Source organism: Urocitellus parryii, chromosome 9, assembly GCF_045843805.1.
Source record: "Urocitellus parryii isolate mUroPar1 chromosome 9, mUroPar1.hap1, whole genome shotgun sequence".
NCBI lineage: Eukaryota > Metazoa > Chordata > Mammalia > Rodentia > Sciuridae > Urocitellus > Urocitellus parryii.
Window position 1 is genome coordinate 58,167,114 of NC_135539.1, and position 16,479 is coordinate 58,183,592.

A 16,479-nucleotide genomic window follows, 5' to 3' on the forward strand; every position below is an offset into this window, starting at 1 on the left:
TTTGTTCACAATGTAAGACTTAAAATGGGAAAAGAACATCAGGTTCTTTTCATGTTTTGCTTATTTGCTTCTGGAAAATATTTTACTAATCAACAGACTACTTAAAACTTCAAAATAAGTTGTTAATTTCTAATCAGGTTATTTGAATGAAAAATAAATTTATTCTTAGATGTCTGCGACACACCCATCTCATGTATTATATCTCATGTACATTTTTTTAGTACAAGAAAAATTAATAAAGTTTTCTATCTGGCACCTTCTAATTGGCGACCATCAATGGGTGGGTTTTAAGGTTATCTGAAATGAAAGAGAGTCTAGGGAGTTAGACATTTTTATGTATAGGCTATTCAAATATTAAAAAGAGAGCAAACAAAGAGCAATTAAATAAAGAAAAACAGTAAGAAGATAAAATATTTTTTACCATGTAATGGCTCTCACCACCAAGGAGAAGTGACCATGTTTGTGAGTGCCCAGAACATCTCCCACCACCCACTGAAATGTGATAGCATAAAAGCATGAATCTAAATAGTATATAAAGCTCAAAACTTGGATTGGTGTCTTTTAAAATGCTGTATGTTTGTTAATAAAGAACATAAAAATAAAACCCTAATACAACTTCACTATCAGATGAGCTTAGGGCCACACTTTAGAAAACAGCTAATAGAAAATTGTTACCCAGCTGGGTACAGTGGCATATGCATGTAATCCCAGAAACTCGGGAGGCTGACATAGGAGGATCTAAATTTGAGGTTAGCCTCAGCAATTTAGTGAGGTCCTCAACAACTTATTGAGATCCTGTCTCAAAAAAACAAAATCTCTGGGAATGAAGCTCAATGATAAAGCATCCTTGGGTTCAATTCCCAGTGCAAAGGGGGAAAAAAAAAACCTACCTCATAAATATGCTCCACCAATGGTCCAACTTCATCTTCTTTGTGGGGCTCCATTTCCGGTTCCCAGTTATGAATGGGCAGAATGATCTGCGGAGGGTGGGATACTCTGAAATATGGAGTGCTGTGTTAATTGCTACTGATGGCCCAGGGGAGGAATGTTTCACTAGTGTACACTGCACTGTCATCAGACAAAGCAGGTGGCTTTCAATTTATTTCAAAAGATATTTGTCTACAAGGAAAAACACTGGAAGTGAAGTTCAACAAAATGACTGAAGGAATTAGTGGAGGATTTGAAACATTTGTTCCTATTCAGAGATCAACTATTTTATAGCACCTCATCCTTGGACACCAGGAGGCATAGCAGAGAGCATTCTTGAGAGGAGTAATTGAATATTATGCATCCATCTGTCCATTTACCTATCATTCTATCCATCCATCCATCCATCCATCCATCCATCCATCCATCCATCCATCCTGTGTGTGTATGTTTCTGTGTTTAAAGATTATATAATCCTTGCTTTAAGTCATATTGCAAAGTGAGATTCTCTCTCTCTCTCTCTCTCTCTCTCTCTCTCTCTCTCTGTGTGTGTGTGTGTGTGTGTGTGTGTGTAAATTTCTAGAATCCTCTGTGATAGATGTCCAGTTGTAAAGAAATACTGTTTCTGGTTTAAGACTTCAGAATAGAAAGCAGTCATTGTATATTCCTTTTTCCTAGGTATTTTTTTCAGTTTCCTATGAATGCAATCAGACCTCTCACCAGACCAGGTTTAGAGCCAGAACAAAATGAAGCATGATTGAGTTCTAGAGTAGAGAATGCAAGGGTGAGTCCCAAATGCCATTTTAGGGATATCCAATAATTACTACAGTCTCTAGGAAATTTAAAGGTTACTGGTTTTTCTCCTCCTTGGGGGTAATCTCTTCCCAAGGTAGAAAGTACAACTTATTGTGTTAAATTATGACCCAAAGCAAATAACTTAAAGTCAGTATGTCTGTATTGCTTCATCTTGAAAATTATGATAAACTGTTTGGGTTGTATACCACAGACAATTGGAAAACATCTCCAATGCTTGTGGTCAAAGTTAATTTGGGTGCATTGTTTTCTAGGGTGGGAGAAGGGCATTTCAAAATGGGCAACCCACAAAATGTTATTAGATTGTAAATTTATAGTCCCTTTGCATGTCCTTAATATGTAACTGTTAAGTAAGAAGTGTAGGGCTCAGCTATGCTGTGCTGACACCTCAAAAATCACTTATTCAAATTGGCTTGTCATCATGCCCTGTTCTTGTCATTATGCTGTGTTCTCTTTTCCTGCTTGATTTGATTAAATCATGTTATGCTCAAACCTGGGGATATAGTGGGGAGAAGAGCACAGGACATGGTGTGTTGCTTTCATCAGATAGAATCTCAGAGATCATGAGTTCCATTCCCAAAGGCCTTGCCAGCTTCCCTACCCAAATCTTTACTTTATTCTCAGCTTGGCAATAGAGAGGGGAGTTCATGTTCAACATTCATTATTGTGCATCTCTGGAAATTTTTTTTTTCATAGAGAACAAACATAGACCTGAATACATTTTCTCTGAAATTTTGGCTCTTATGGTTTTTAATCCTATAGGACTGGTTATAAATTCTCTAGGATTACAAAATCAAATTTTTAGACCTTAACGGGTACTATGGAGACAATGTAATCAAAACTTTTCATTTTATACACAAAAGGAAAACTGGTGTACAGAGAATAATGGGTGAGCTGCAGGTGAGGACTACAGCTTGCCTACTCATGTGGACTTTAGGGGCCACTAAGTTGCAATGATATTTAGTAAACACAACTTTAACTTCCTGTCAGGGCTCTGTAACAAAACTTAAGTAGAAATGTATGAATAAATATAATTTATCGTGGAGCACAGAAAAATAAACATTAAAAAGGGTCATAACAGTATGGTTTATTTATTTATCCATTGAAGACTGATTAAAAGCTGGGGAAACCATGGAAAAGAATGGGTCCCAAGTAAATCAGTGGCACACTATTGTTTCAACATGAAGCTTTTTATAAAGAAGAAAGCAAATCATCAAGAAAAAAATACAATATTCTAATTTTCTTGGAATGAGCAGCCTGTGCAGTAATCTAACTACATCTGTTGAATATTCCTCCCTTCTAAAATAGAGGCTAGAGCATTATCCTTGGAGATCCACAGTTAGTAAAAAGATTGGTGTACTGTTAATTGTAGCATTGGATATCAGAAGGGAATTGGAAGCAAGGAATAGTTTTTTTTTTAAATTAAATTTCATTATGAGATAATGTGGATTCACATGCAATTTATAAGAAATAATATAAAAAATCCCTTATACCCACAAATCAATCTCCCCCAATGGTAACATCTTCTAAAACAAGGTGTGCTATTGTATATAATGTCACAACCAGAATATTGACATTGATTTAGTTAAGATACAGAACATTTTTTTATTTCCACAAAGAAAGCCTTTCATAGCTACACTTATTTCCCTGTGTCCCCATCCTCCCTTTCTCTCTTGACATCCACTAATCTGTTCCACATTTCTACAATTCTGTCATTTCAAGAATGTTATGTAAATGAAAACATACAGTAGAGAGCCTTTTGGGATTGGCTTTTTCCACTTTGTATAATTCTGAGTCCCATTCAAGTTGTCCATCTATCAATAATTCATAATATTCTATGATATGGATGTATCACCGTTCATTTATCATTCACCTGTTGAAGGAAATTTGGGTTGTTTGCAGTTTGGGGTTAATTCAATAAATTGCTATAAGAATTTTTGGTATGTGTTTTATATTAACCTAATTTTCCTGAAATGAAACTTTTCTGGAATAAAGGAACTAGGTTTTTGACAGGTTAAAGTATGTATGCTGTCCAGAAGTTCAAGTCTGAGGGTCTGGTAGTATTTTGTGAACTCTGTTTTGAAATCCTATTACTTTCAAATAGCAAAGACATTCATTTATTGTCTGAACAATGCTGTGGACAGTATCCTATATAGACCTTGGTTAGATCATGATCCTTCCTAATACAAACCCATCCTATTCTGATTATTTCACAAATCCTGAAATTTATCTTTTCATAAGCTCAATATATGTTTTGATGTCTCTAGTGGCCAAATTTACTTCTCACAGAGCTATGCTAAATTGATCCTTTGTCCCAACAAATGGCATATAAATTGGGCCAAAGTCAATGTTGGTGTTATCTAGCTACGAAACGAATGAAGTGGTTATCTACAATTTTCAGCTTCAACAAAAATCCATTTTGGTTTATTTTTAAAACTGTAAGAGCAACAGTAAATTAAGGAAAAAATACTATAGAAGATAGCATGTGATAAAATATGTTCAGATGAATACTATTGGACAAAAGAAAATAAAATTTTTCTTAAGATTGAACATGGAAGGTGTTTAGCATAGCAACTGTTCATTCCTTGAAGAAATAAACACTGGAACAAATATTTTTGCTGCATATTCAGAGGAAAGAGTTTTACTATATAAAATAGTCCAAAAGAACTTCAATACTGTCTTAGAGAACAGACTTTGGACATTAATGTAACAATTAAAATAACTGTACCCATGTGAGAAAACTAACTTTAATAAACTGTTTGGATTACTGGCACAATTGAATAGAAATTTTCTTCTTTTATTTTTACTGTAAGTGATGGCAGAAATGCATCTCATAAAATAAATATATGAAAATAAAGACAGATCCATTAAGCTTTGGATTGAGTTATGACTTATTAAATAAAAATATTTCCCAACTTTAAATTTATTTTGGAATTGCTAAACACTTCCCACTTATTTTTGGTTAGCCAAATTAAGCTAAGCCAAGCTTAAAGAAGAAGATAGAAGTTCACATATAATAGCTGAAAATTTTGAAAAGATATAAAAATAAGATAGTGCCAGTCATGGTGGTGAATACCTGTAATCTTGGCAATTTAAGAGGCTGAGGCAGAAGCATTGCTTAGTTCAAGCTGTGGAATTTAGTGAGATCCTGTCTCCAAAAAAAGGTGTAAAAGAGAGTGCTGGAACCCAAAAAATTCCACCAGAAACCTTCTAGGACTAATAAATGAATTCAGCAAAGTAGCAGGATATAAAATCAACACCCATAAATCAAAGGCATTTCTGTAAATCAGTGACGAATCCTCAGAAAGAGAAACTAGGAAAATCACCCTGTTTATAATAGCCTCAAAAAAATAAAATACTTGGGAATGAACTTAACAAAAGAGGTGAAAGATCTCTACAATGAAAACTACAGAATGCCAAAGAAATAAATTAAAGAAGAGCTTGGAAGATGGAACGATCTATCTTGTTCTTGGATAGGCAGGAATAATATTGTCAAAATGACCCTACTACCAAAAGTACTATACAGATTCAATGCAATCCGAATCAAAATCCCAATGACATTGCTCATAGAAATAGAAAAAGCAATCATGAAATTTATCTGGAAAAATAAGAGACCCAGAATAGCCAAAGCAGTCCTTGGCAAGAAGAGTGAAGCTGGTGGCATCACTATTCCAGACCTTAAACTCTACTACAGAGCAACTGTAACAAAAACAGTATGGTATTGGCATCTGTAGACCAATGGTACAGAATAGAGGATACAGAGACAAACCCACATAATTACAGTTATCTCATATTAGACAAAGGCACCAAAAAACATATATTGGAGAAAAGATAGCCTCTTCAACAAATGGTGCTGGGAAAACTGGAAATCCACATGTAACAAAATTAAATTAAACCTCTATCTCTCACCATGCACAAAACTCAACTCAAAGTGGATCAAGGACCTAGGAATTAAATCAGAGATCTTGTACCTAATGAAAGAAAAAGTAGGCCCCAAACTCCATCATGTCGGATTAGGCCCGAGCTTCCTTAATAAGACTCCTATAGTGAAAAACTTAAAACCAAGAATCAATAAATGGGATGGATTCAAACTAAAAAGCTTCTTCTCAGCAAAAGAAATAATAAGTTAGGTGAATAGAGAGCCTACAGAATGGGAGCAAATTTTTACCTCAAGCACATCAGATAGAGCACTAATCTCTAGGATATATAAAGCACTTAAAACCTTAACATCAAAAAACAAAACAAAACAAAAAAATAAATAACTCAATCAATAAATGAGCCAAGACACTTCTCAGAGCAGGATATACAATCAATCAAAAAATATTTGAAAAAATGTCCAACATCTCTAGCAATTAGAGAAATGCAAATCAAAACTACTCTAAGATTTCATCTCACTCCAGTCAGAATGGCAGCTGTTAACAATACAAATAACCAAAAGTGTTGGAGAGGACGTGGGGGAAAAGGCTGGTGGGACTGCAAGTTAGTGCAGCTAATCTGGAAAGCAGTATGGAGATTCCTTGGAAAACTGCGAATTGAACCACCATTTTTGACCCAGCTATCGAACTCCTCGGTATATACCCAAAGGAGTTAAAAACAGCATACCTCAGGGACACAGCCACATCAATGTTTATAGCAGCACAATTCACAATGGCTAAATTGTGGAACCAACCTAGATGCCCTTCAGTGGATGAATGGATAAAGAAACTGTGGTACACAGCGGAATGTTACTCAGCAATAAAAGAAAATAAAATCATGGCATTTGCAGGTAAATGGATGGAATTGGAGAATATAATGCTAAGTGACGTTAGCCAATCCCCCCAAACCAAATGCTGAATGTTTTCTCTGATATAAGAAGGCTGATTCATGGTGGGATTGGGAGGCATAGCATGGGAGGATTAGATGAACTCTAGATAGGGCAAACAGGTAGGAGGGGAAGGGAGGAGGCTGGGCGTAGAAAAGATGGTGGAACGAGACAGACATCATTACCCTAAGTATATGTATAAAGACATGAATGGGGTGAATATACTTTGTATACAACCAGAGATATGAAAAATTGTGCTCTATATGTGTAATATGAATTGTAAAGCATTCTACTGTCATATATAACAAATTGAAATAAAAATTAAATAAATTAATCTAAAAAAAGAGGAGGCTGGGGATGTAGCTCAGAGGTAGAGCTTCCCTTGGTTTAATTCCAAATACCTTAAAAAGTAAAAATATAATAGTAAAAAAAATTGCTTATGTTTTCTTGTCTTTTAAAAACAGTGTTTTTTTCTCATCAAGAGCTAGAACAGAAACAGAAATCAACAAAAATAAAACATCTAGATTAGCTCCAAAAATCTAAATCAAACAAATATTTTCCCATAAGTCAACTCATGACTTAAAGAAGAAATCATAAAAGAAATTTAAAAATATTTTGAATTGATTTACAATGAAAATTTAACGTCAAAATTTTAGAATGCTACTGAAAGTCTTATAGGAAAATAATAGTACTGTATGGGTTGGATCTGATATGCCCTGCCCCCCTGCCCCGCAAAAGCTCATAGATTGAAGGCTTGATCTCCAAGGCAACAGTGTTTACATGTGAGTCTTTTGAAGATGATTGGATCATGAGGGCTCTAATCTCATCAATGGATCAATCTGTTTGGTGGATTCATAATTAATGGACAATCTTCAGCTCTTACCTCACACCAAATACAAAATTAACTTAAAATTAATCAGAGACTTAAATGTAAAATCTAGGATTATAAAACTTCTGGTAGAAAACACAGAGGATAAAAATACTTGTGACTTTGGAAAGGCAAAATATTTCTAAGGATACAAAGAGCACAAAATGTGAAAAAATTAATCAATTGGATTTCATGCAAACTTTAGAAATTTTTGTTTGAACACAGCTAAGAAAATATAAAGCCATACCTTAGACTGGGAGAAAATGTTTTCAGGACATGTAACCGATGAATGATTTTCTATCTAGAATATGTAAAGAACTTCTACAACTCAGTAAGAAAAAGACAAACAATCACATAATAAAAAAAATTGAGACACTTTATCAAAAAAAGAGTTGAAAATAGGCATTGAAAGATTGCTCAATACAACTAATCATTAAGCAAATGAAAATGAAGCCTCAGGGAGATATACTACACATTTATTAGAGTGACTAAATATAAACAAACAAAACATGGTGGCTAAGATGAACATGACTAGAGAACTCTCATCCATTGCTAGTGAGAATTCAAAATGGAAATGACATAACCTTTCTGGAAAATGTTGGGCAATTTCTTACAAACATATACATCCTGAAGAAATCAGTATATCCATTTGTGAAAACAAAATTCTCAACAGGGACCTGGCTGTGAATGCTAATAGCAGCTTTATTCTTAACAGCCCCAAACTATAGACAACTTATATGTTCACCATATAACAAACACCTTGCAGGACATCATATAATGGAATACCTCCCAGCAAAAAAAGAAGCAGACTACCGATACAGGTGAGAAAATGGATGCTTCTCAAATTCGTTATGCCAAGTGTACTCTGAATGAATGAGACCATTTATGTGACATTCTGGAAATGATAGAAATACAGTGACAAAAAAATAGATCAAGATTCCCAGAGTGCAGGAGAAGGACTGACTAGAAAAGAATCTATAGGAATTACTGGGGTGATGATACTGTTCTATATTGAAAGTTTTTATGGTTTTATAGCTCTTCAAACTGGACTCCCAAAAGGCTGAATTTTAGTGTATATAATTTATAACTAAGTAAATGTGACTTAAAAAACCCACAGACCCCATAAATTGTGAAAAGATATTTGCAGCATATGTAATTAATAGATTAGTGTCTAAATTCTTGAATAGAAACAAAGTTCTGTGCATTGACAAGAAAAAGTCAATCCTTTTCAGAAGAAATATGTACATAATATTAACAAGAATTTTTCTGAATGTGAATAACTAAGAGACATGAACCTATAAAAAATCTCAATTTCATTTAAGGATAGGGAGCTGCATATCAAACTATCAGTTACATATTCTTTCTTATCCATCAATGGCTTAAAATTAAAAACTGGACCATTTTATCTGATAATGTGTAGCAATGAAAACTCTCATACACTTATGGTAGGAGTGCAACTTGACATAACTATTTTGAAAAAGAGATTGAAATTATTTAGTAAAGTTAAATGGTGTAAACTCTCTGATCCTGAAATTCCAGTTTTTAACATAACGCCTGGCTGACATTTGTCCATTGTGTACTGGAAGACATGCATGAAAAAGTTTGTAAAAAAAGGAGAAAAGAAAAGTTCCAAATTTTCATCAAAAGTAGAATGGATGAATTAATTATGTTCTATATTTCCAATGTAAGACTGTTGTGCAGTTAAAATGAATGAACTACAAGTATGTGCACAAAATTGGGTAAAAATAAAAATACTGGTTTGAATACAAAAATCACAGAGCATACATATATAAATTTTATAGACAGGGTCCCAAAAAACTCTGTCTCATAGGCAGGACAGGACAGCATGCTCATTCCTGAGCATGAGCTCTGAAGACAAGTTGCCAATGTACATATTCTGGCTATTTTCTTCCTGTATAGCCTTTGAATTCTTGTACCATAATTCTTTTATTTGTACTAGGATACTACTATGTAATAAGATGTAATACATGGACTAGTACACAGAAAATGGTGATAAACGTTGGGCAGTATTGATAATAATATTATGTTATCATCATCATCATCATCATTTAATCCACTGGGGGGGGTGCTCAGTGGTACCCAGACAGCTGGGCAGGGTCCCTGTGAGAGCACCATGGGACAGCCATAAGAAGGCCCATGGAGAATGGCTCTGGAAATGTAGAAATCCATTGTTATCGTGGCGGAGTGTAAACCATTCAGGACCTGTGGAAAAGGAAGGGAACCAATATTCTGGAACCCCAAGGATGATTGGTCCAAAACACCAGTTGACATTTTTTAACCAAGTCCTTGATTGTTCTGAAAACAGCAGAATTACCATAACAAGATCAATGGATTCCATATTTGTACAAGATAAGAACTTGGCCAGTCCACTGACCACTTTCCTCCTGTCTCTCAGTTGACTGCTTATTGGCACCTTCCTCAAAGTACAAGACCAAAGGGAAAAATACAGAATGTATATTCCATCCACCCTTGCACCTGAGAGTTAGTTATTTATTAAACTCAATGTGTGATAGAGTGAGGCTAAATTGTCACTGTGTCTAAAATAATTATTGAAAAGTGACCTTATTTTCAGGCAATCATATTGTTGTCTATTTTATCTAGCTTCTCATCAACTGGTTTTTATAGGTTGAACTGTCAGTTTGGGGAATTCACTGATGTTCTGACATACGTAGAGTTAATTATTATACAAAGTTTACTGTATTTTTTGATAGAATGTTAGTGATGAGTAGAAAAGAATGCAAACTAGTAACAAATTGTGATCTCTAATACATTAGGAATATTTCATATAATTTTTTTGGTATGTGTGTGTGTGGTGCTGGGAATTGAACCCAGAGCCTTGTGCATGTGAGGCAAGCACTCTACCCACTGAGATATATCCCCAGCCTCTCTATATAATCTTTACCAGTATTTCATCATAAGTCTTTACATACATGGAGCCATACTACCACTACTGCTACTGCATGCTATTATATTATTTTTATGTCTTGTTTATTACTTACCCTCTTATTTCTACTTGAGCTACAGCAGTGATGTTGATCTGCAAACTCACAAAATTGCTGTCTGGATTGTCCTTGTTGGAACTAAAACACAATGATACATTATTTAAATATATTTCCTCAGGTGTGTTACACACTATGTGACCCTAAAAGACATTCTGGTGATCACAAGAGCAACACACATTCCTAACCTGATCATTCAGAAAACAATGATATATTCATTCTACAAAATCATAACCATTTGTACAGGGCAATGCTAAGATCTTTTACGACCAACAGTAAGGAAACAACTTTCCATGAGGAGACACTTTATCTGGAAATACAATACAGATCTAGAGAAGCCAACGCTTTTTAGTTTCATTGGCTAAAGCAAAAAGGCATTTAGCTGAGTTCATTTTCTGGCTTCTACCTTGGACAAATTCCTTAGCATCTCTGAGCATCATGTTCACTGCCCATCAAATGGGAAACGACAACACAGTCAACTCCTGATTTTCCATGCTTATAAAGAGGGGAACTGGCATGAATAATCCAGAGCAGCACTTAATTGAAAAAGCATTTGTGTTTGGCTCTGGAATGCCTCATACCATACATTGTTTTGGCAGCAATTTTATCTTCCTCTTGGTTTATTTCTTAAGTTAATGTTAAAATAAGTGTATGTTCATGGCATACTCACTGTCTGGGAGAGGAGTGGGGAGTGAATTGGAAACATGGCTAATGGCAAGGAGAAACGAGACCCAAGGAAGTTGGGCATTTCATAAACAGGCCATTCAGAGGTGACATGGATCTTTCTGAAAAGCATCAAGAGTCTCAAGCTGGAAAGTGTGTGTTTACTATAATATTTCTTTGAACAGTGACCAAATTATTTTTAATTTTGCTGTTTTATTCCCTCAAGCAAATGTGATTAGATATGAAAATTAAACTCCAAAAAAACAGGTGTGTTAAGTAATCAGTGTTGTAAGGAAAATAAAATGTACCTCCCAAGAGGCTCAGTCACTGGGCCATTTACATTTGTTGTCCCTCTGTGCTATCATTGAAGTCACTAGGCAGCTTTTAGCCACCTGGGATGTGGCCACATTACCACTTATGGGTCATATTTATATTCTGGTCTCATTAAGAAAAGCTTCCTCTTTGTTCATCATTGAATCTCACTTGGATTTAAGGGACAAGATTTGACACCATGGTGATGGGAATGGGGTAGTTTCTGTCTAGATTTTGAAGCTTTCAAAATGTGGGAGCTGGAAAGAACAGGATGAAGTTCTGTTTTCAAAGGAAGAAGAGACAGAATTGTTCCCATGATGCTTTTGCAAAGTCCTGATCCATTGTCTACACTGATAAGGCAATTCACCCGGCAAACACATAACAGATATAAACAGGCAGGTGCCAGGCTCATTTCCTGCAATGGAGCATCACTGCTAACCTTGTGAAGGAGCCTACAAGAACTTTTTCAGTGAAGTTTGAACTCCAGTTTCCAGGCCATTCATTTAACTATTATCTATTCTATCTAGCTTCTTTTCATTCCTCACCTCTCCTCCTCTTCTTCTTTCAAAGACAGGATTCAAATTTCTAATCACCAAGAAATCATTACCAAATAATTCTATTTGTGGCAGAGTTTATGGTCCCAAATGTATTGAGTAACTCTTTAGTTTTGAAATTGAAATATCCTCGCTCCACAGATTAACCAGATTTTTTTTTCTATTTCCAGTTCATTACTGCTTTGCAGTAGTGGAAATCAGAATTATGAAAAAAGTATCATTTAAGCTATTGCATAATAATTCCATTGAGTTTGTTGGTAATTAGTTTAGAGAACAACATATTCACTATGATACCCTGAAAATGTAAATGAAGGTCAAATGTTGAAATTGTCTTTGAGATTCAGTCTAATATGAGGCTGTCAGAGGCTGTTTTAAGATGCAGCAAGAGCAATGGCAGAGTCAGAGTCCGAACCCTCTGGTAGGTTAGTCAGAATCATCCCCTGTGACACAGGCATGCCATGACACTTGCTACTGAGTACCATGGGTGTTGATAAGATCTCCTTGTAATAAAGGAACCAGGTTTGATATACAACTTAGATGTTTCTCTAACCTTCCTGGAAGGAAGTGTCCCTCACAAATACCCCCACTACATTCAAACAAGCGATCCATCACTGCCACAAGGCTGAGTTATGTAAGGAAGGATGGATTTCCTCTACATGACTACGTCCTATGGCATAAACCACAGAAAAACATGTTTTTCACTTTGTTACCCAAATGCCATTTTTCTTTTTCCCATTGTTTCCTATTTTCTAACATTCTTTTAAAATTTTTCTGTGGTCCTTGGGATGTCAGCAAAGACAGTATAATGTACATTTCACCACTACTTAGGAAGTAACTTCAAGAATAATTGCAAAACCCTGTTTGTATGTGGAGACTGCCGTGTGAGAACCTCTCTACCCAGGGAGGGAAATGTTGATGTCATTTAGATCAGGGGCATGGAAAGACCGTTAATTCAAATATTTGCTAATAGAAAATATTTTAAGCTTATTAACTTATAAAGCCCATTTCTCTTTTTTTTTATTTGTAGAAAAGTGAATTAGGCACAGGTAATGGTGATCAAAGTATGGTTATAAGAGTTCAGGTTTCAGAGCATTGGTTTAATTTATTTTGGGTTTGAATGCAGTTAAACTGAATATAAAACTACCCATCTCAATTCTTATTTACATCTTCAGAGCCTGCCAGTGTAAGCAGATAAATGTCCATCTCTTAAATACTTTTAGTATTTGAGTTTTAAAAATATTCTCAAACAATTTTATCTCTATAATATATATTTTGAGAATTTGATGTTTTATCTATGTTCCAGTTCTTTCTGCATATTTGCATTCTTATTTTTTAGTGTAATGTTAAAAGAGTCATGAGTAGACCTGAAATATAATTATGATCCATTGTTAGATGAAGGGGGATGTTAAAGTATGTACCCATTTCTATTTTCGGTCCAATTCAACATTTCATTACTGAATTAATTACTTAAGTGATGCTCTACAAGGTGGATTTGGATGTGGCATTTACAATATCATCTACTGCCTTTTACCTCTTCAGTTAACTACTGTTTGCTTCCATTCTTTTATTCATAATTGCAATCAAGAGAAAGGAGGAAATATCAGAGAATTTGCTTGGTACTTTATTCCTAAATAAGGCCATGTATTTTATGAGAGATATATCCTTCGCCAAGTACATAAAGCTTCATGCTCCTGTAGGATCAATGGCATAGGCAATGATAGAGGGAAATAGAAGCTTCAGACAAAAGTCTAGAGTGATGTTGGTCCTTCACTTTGGCACTTTTCCCCTGTAAACTCAGTAATACAAGCATAATAGTTCCAAACTGAAAATATTTACAACTATCTGAACGTTTTTGGAAATACATAGTTTTACCAATATAAAAACTCAATTTAATAATCTTTTGGTAACATGAAGAGATATTCTTTGAATACATTCATTCCATCTGATCTCATTGCTATCTGGAGAAAATAAAAATGTTCTAAGATTCAGCAGAAAATATTTAAGTTAAATTCAAGAAAGACCTAGGTAAAGTCAGAAAAGAATATCTAAGCTAAGTTAGGATAACTTCCTCCTAAGAGATCTATCACAAAATGTGAAGAGGGGTATTTTGTGATATAGGTTGCATATTTTTAAAAATATGCTATACTCTTCTAGAGTTTATATATTTTAAAAAACCTCTAAACCTTTCATTGATGTAGTACTAAAAGGTAATCAGGTGCACAGAATAATTTTTCTAAAAGTTATCGCATACTAATGGCACTTCTTGAAAGATATTAAGATAAATTTAGAGATTAGCCACATTGCATTGCTATTAGAGAACCAAATTCTAAGCACCAAATTGTAGTCATTTCTATCTTTAGAACAGGGATTCAAAATGTTGACAAATTATAACTATGGAAGGCACATATGTGCATCTATACCAGAGTTTTTTGAAGTTTTGAAACTTTACACCATATTATGGTTTGGATGTGAGGTATCCACCAAAAGCTCATGTGTGAGACAATGCAAGAAGGTTTAGAGAAGAAATTATTGGATTATAAGAACCTTAATCCAACCATTGAATTAATCCCTGATGGGGGTTAACTGAGTGGTAACTGAGGCAGGTAGGGTGTGGCTTGAGGAGGTGGGTCCCTGGGGGCATGGATTTGTGGTATAAATTTTGTATCTGGCAAGTGCTTCCTGATCATCATGTGAGCTGCCTCCTTCCACCACTCTTCTGCCATGATGTTCTGCCTCACCTCGAGCCCCAAGGAATGGAGGCTACTGTCTATGCAGTGAGATCTCTGAAATTGTGAGGCCAAAAGAAACTTTTTCTTCTCCATAATTGTTCTGGTTGGGTCTTTTAGTCACAGTCATGTAATAGCTGAATAAAACAGACCACACACACAAAAATACCTATCTACTTCACAAGGCACCTGCATGTGTACCACCATGCCTAGATTGTTTTCTTTTAATATGGCTTTTGAGCCATTAAATTGATTCCATTCCCAGCTAATGGGCGAAGTACATAGCCAGGAAGCCCTGACCTGCAGCCTCACTACCTGTGGGTCTTCCTGCTTATCAAATACCACTTTTGGCCATGAAGGAGCAAACAGAATAGACAATGAAAGGACAAAGTTACAGCTGAATTCTTGAACAGGATCATCCTTAGAAAAGGGGGATGGCTATCTATGTGGCTCAGTTTATCATTGCTGGAGAAGGTTCTGCCCCCAAAATTGCACATGCAAAATCTATGCTTTTTTTTTTTTGCAGATTTGCAGTAATTACCTGATGCTGTACTGAGACTATGGAGTGTGGTAGGGGTGGGAGGCATGTGCATGGAATGTGGGAAAGTGGAAGAGAAGTGAGGTGTCCAGGACAAAATCTGATTATCTCATAATGTGGCCTATGAAATGCAGTCTCTGTGTCAAAACCAAAATGTTGAAAAAACTGAAATAATTTGAGAAAAATAAAGAATAACTGATCTGTGAAAGTCTAGGTTCTGATTTCAGAAGGATTTTTCAGATAAAAGAGCTTATAAGTGGCAGATACTATGAATCTCTGCTCGTGAGTGCTGTCCATAATGTGAGCATCGAAAGGTCTAACCTTCTGATTTGGAGATCGAAGTTAATGCTCATGTTGGTTTTCTCAAGACGTGGAACTGCAAACCGGAGGCCCAGAGAATACTGTAAACAAGGACAACAACAACAGAACACACAAAGGATACAAAGTTATTCTGTGAAAATATTTCCTAAGTAATTCCTCCAAAAATCGAACCTTAGTCACTGTAATATCCTTTTATCTGCTTCTGCCCTGGGTGGCTGAGAGTTGAGAGGAAGTCATGGAATCAGACTTCAGGAGTCCAGAAGATTCAGGTCACTCTACATTTTGTCCTGGACCCTCTCTTTTTATGTCACCTCCCTAATGCATTTATTGGCATCAATCCAAATGTATGAGAGGATTGGTTCAGAAATCTATGATGCTTCTGTTTGATAGACATTATATAGTTGTTGAAATTATAGCTGTAAGGTCAATGCAATAATGTGGGTGATGCTTTTGATGTAATAATGAACAACAAATAATAAAAGTTACAAAGTTCTTTGTGTAATGGGTTTTAAAAAGTCTATGTATGGAAAAATTACCACATGGGAGTGGGCATGTACTGGAGGGAAGTATTCCACAACAATATGTTGGGTTAGGGTTATGGTTGTATGGATTATTTTTTCCTCTTTTATTTCCATTTTTTAAAAAAAACTACTCTTATTATTATTTTTTTGCTCTATTAGTTTTATAATTTGAAAATAGATTTAAAAAATGGAGAAAACAATAATATAAAATGAGGAAGTTGGAATAATAGTTAACATGTATATAAAATTATGTTATTCTTTCAAGCACTCTACTAATGTGCCTCATGTCCTGTAATCAAGACAAGCACTCTGAGATAGGTACAGTGGTTGACATTTTTTAAATGAATAGCAATCTAAGGATTAAAGAGATTAAGTGTCTTGCTCCAGGTGCAGAGCAATAAACTACAGAGCAGGA

General features: G+C 35.2%; 1 protein-coding gene across 1 annotated transcript in view; it reads right to left on the bottom strand.

Annotated features, from left to right (window-relative positions):
• Itga8 (integrin subunit alpha 8) overlaps nucleotides 1–16,479 on the bottom strand; it is a 169,632-nt gene that overhangs the window by 46,048 nt on the left and 107,105 nt on the right. Inside the window, exons 22-24 of the mRNA XM_026408128.2 lie at nucleotides 15,544–15,623; nucleotides 10,430–10,510; nucleotides 891–996 (exon numbers count right to left, since the gene is read on the bottom strand). Of these exons, the coding sequence (XP_026263913.2) occupies nucleotides 891–996; nucleotides 10,430–10,510; nucleotides 15,544–15,623 (267 nt within the window). The remainder of the gene's footprint in view (nucleotides 1–890; nucleotides 997–10,429; nucleotides 10,511–15,543; nucleotides 15,624–16,479) is intronic.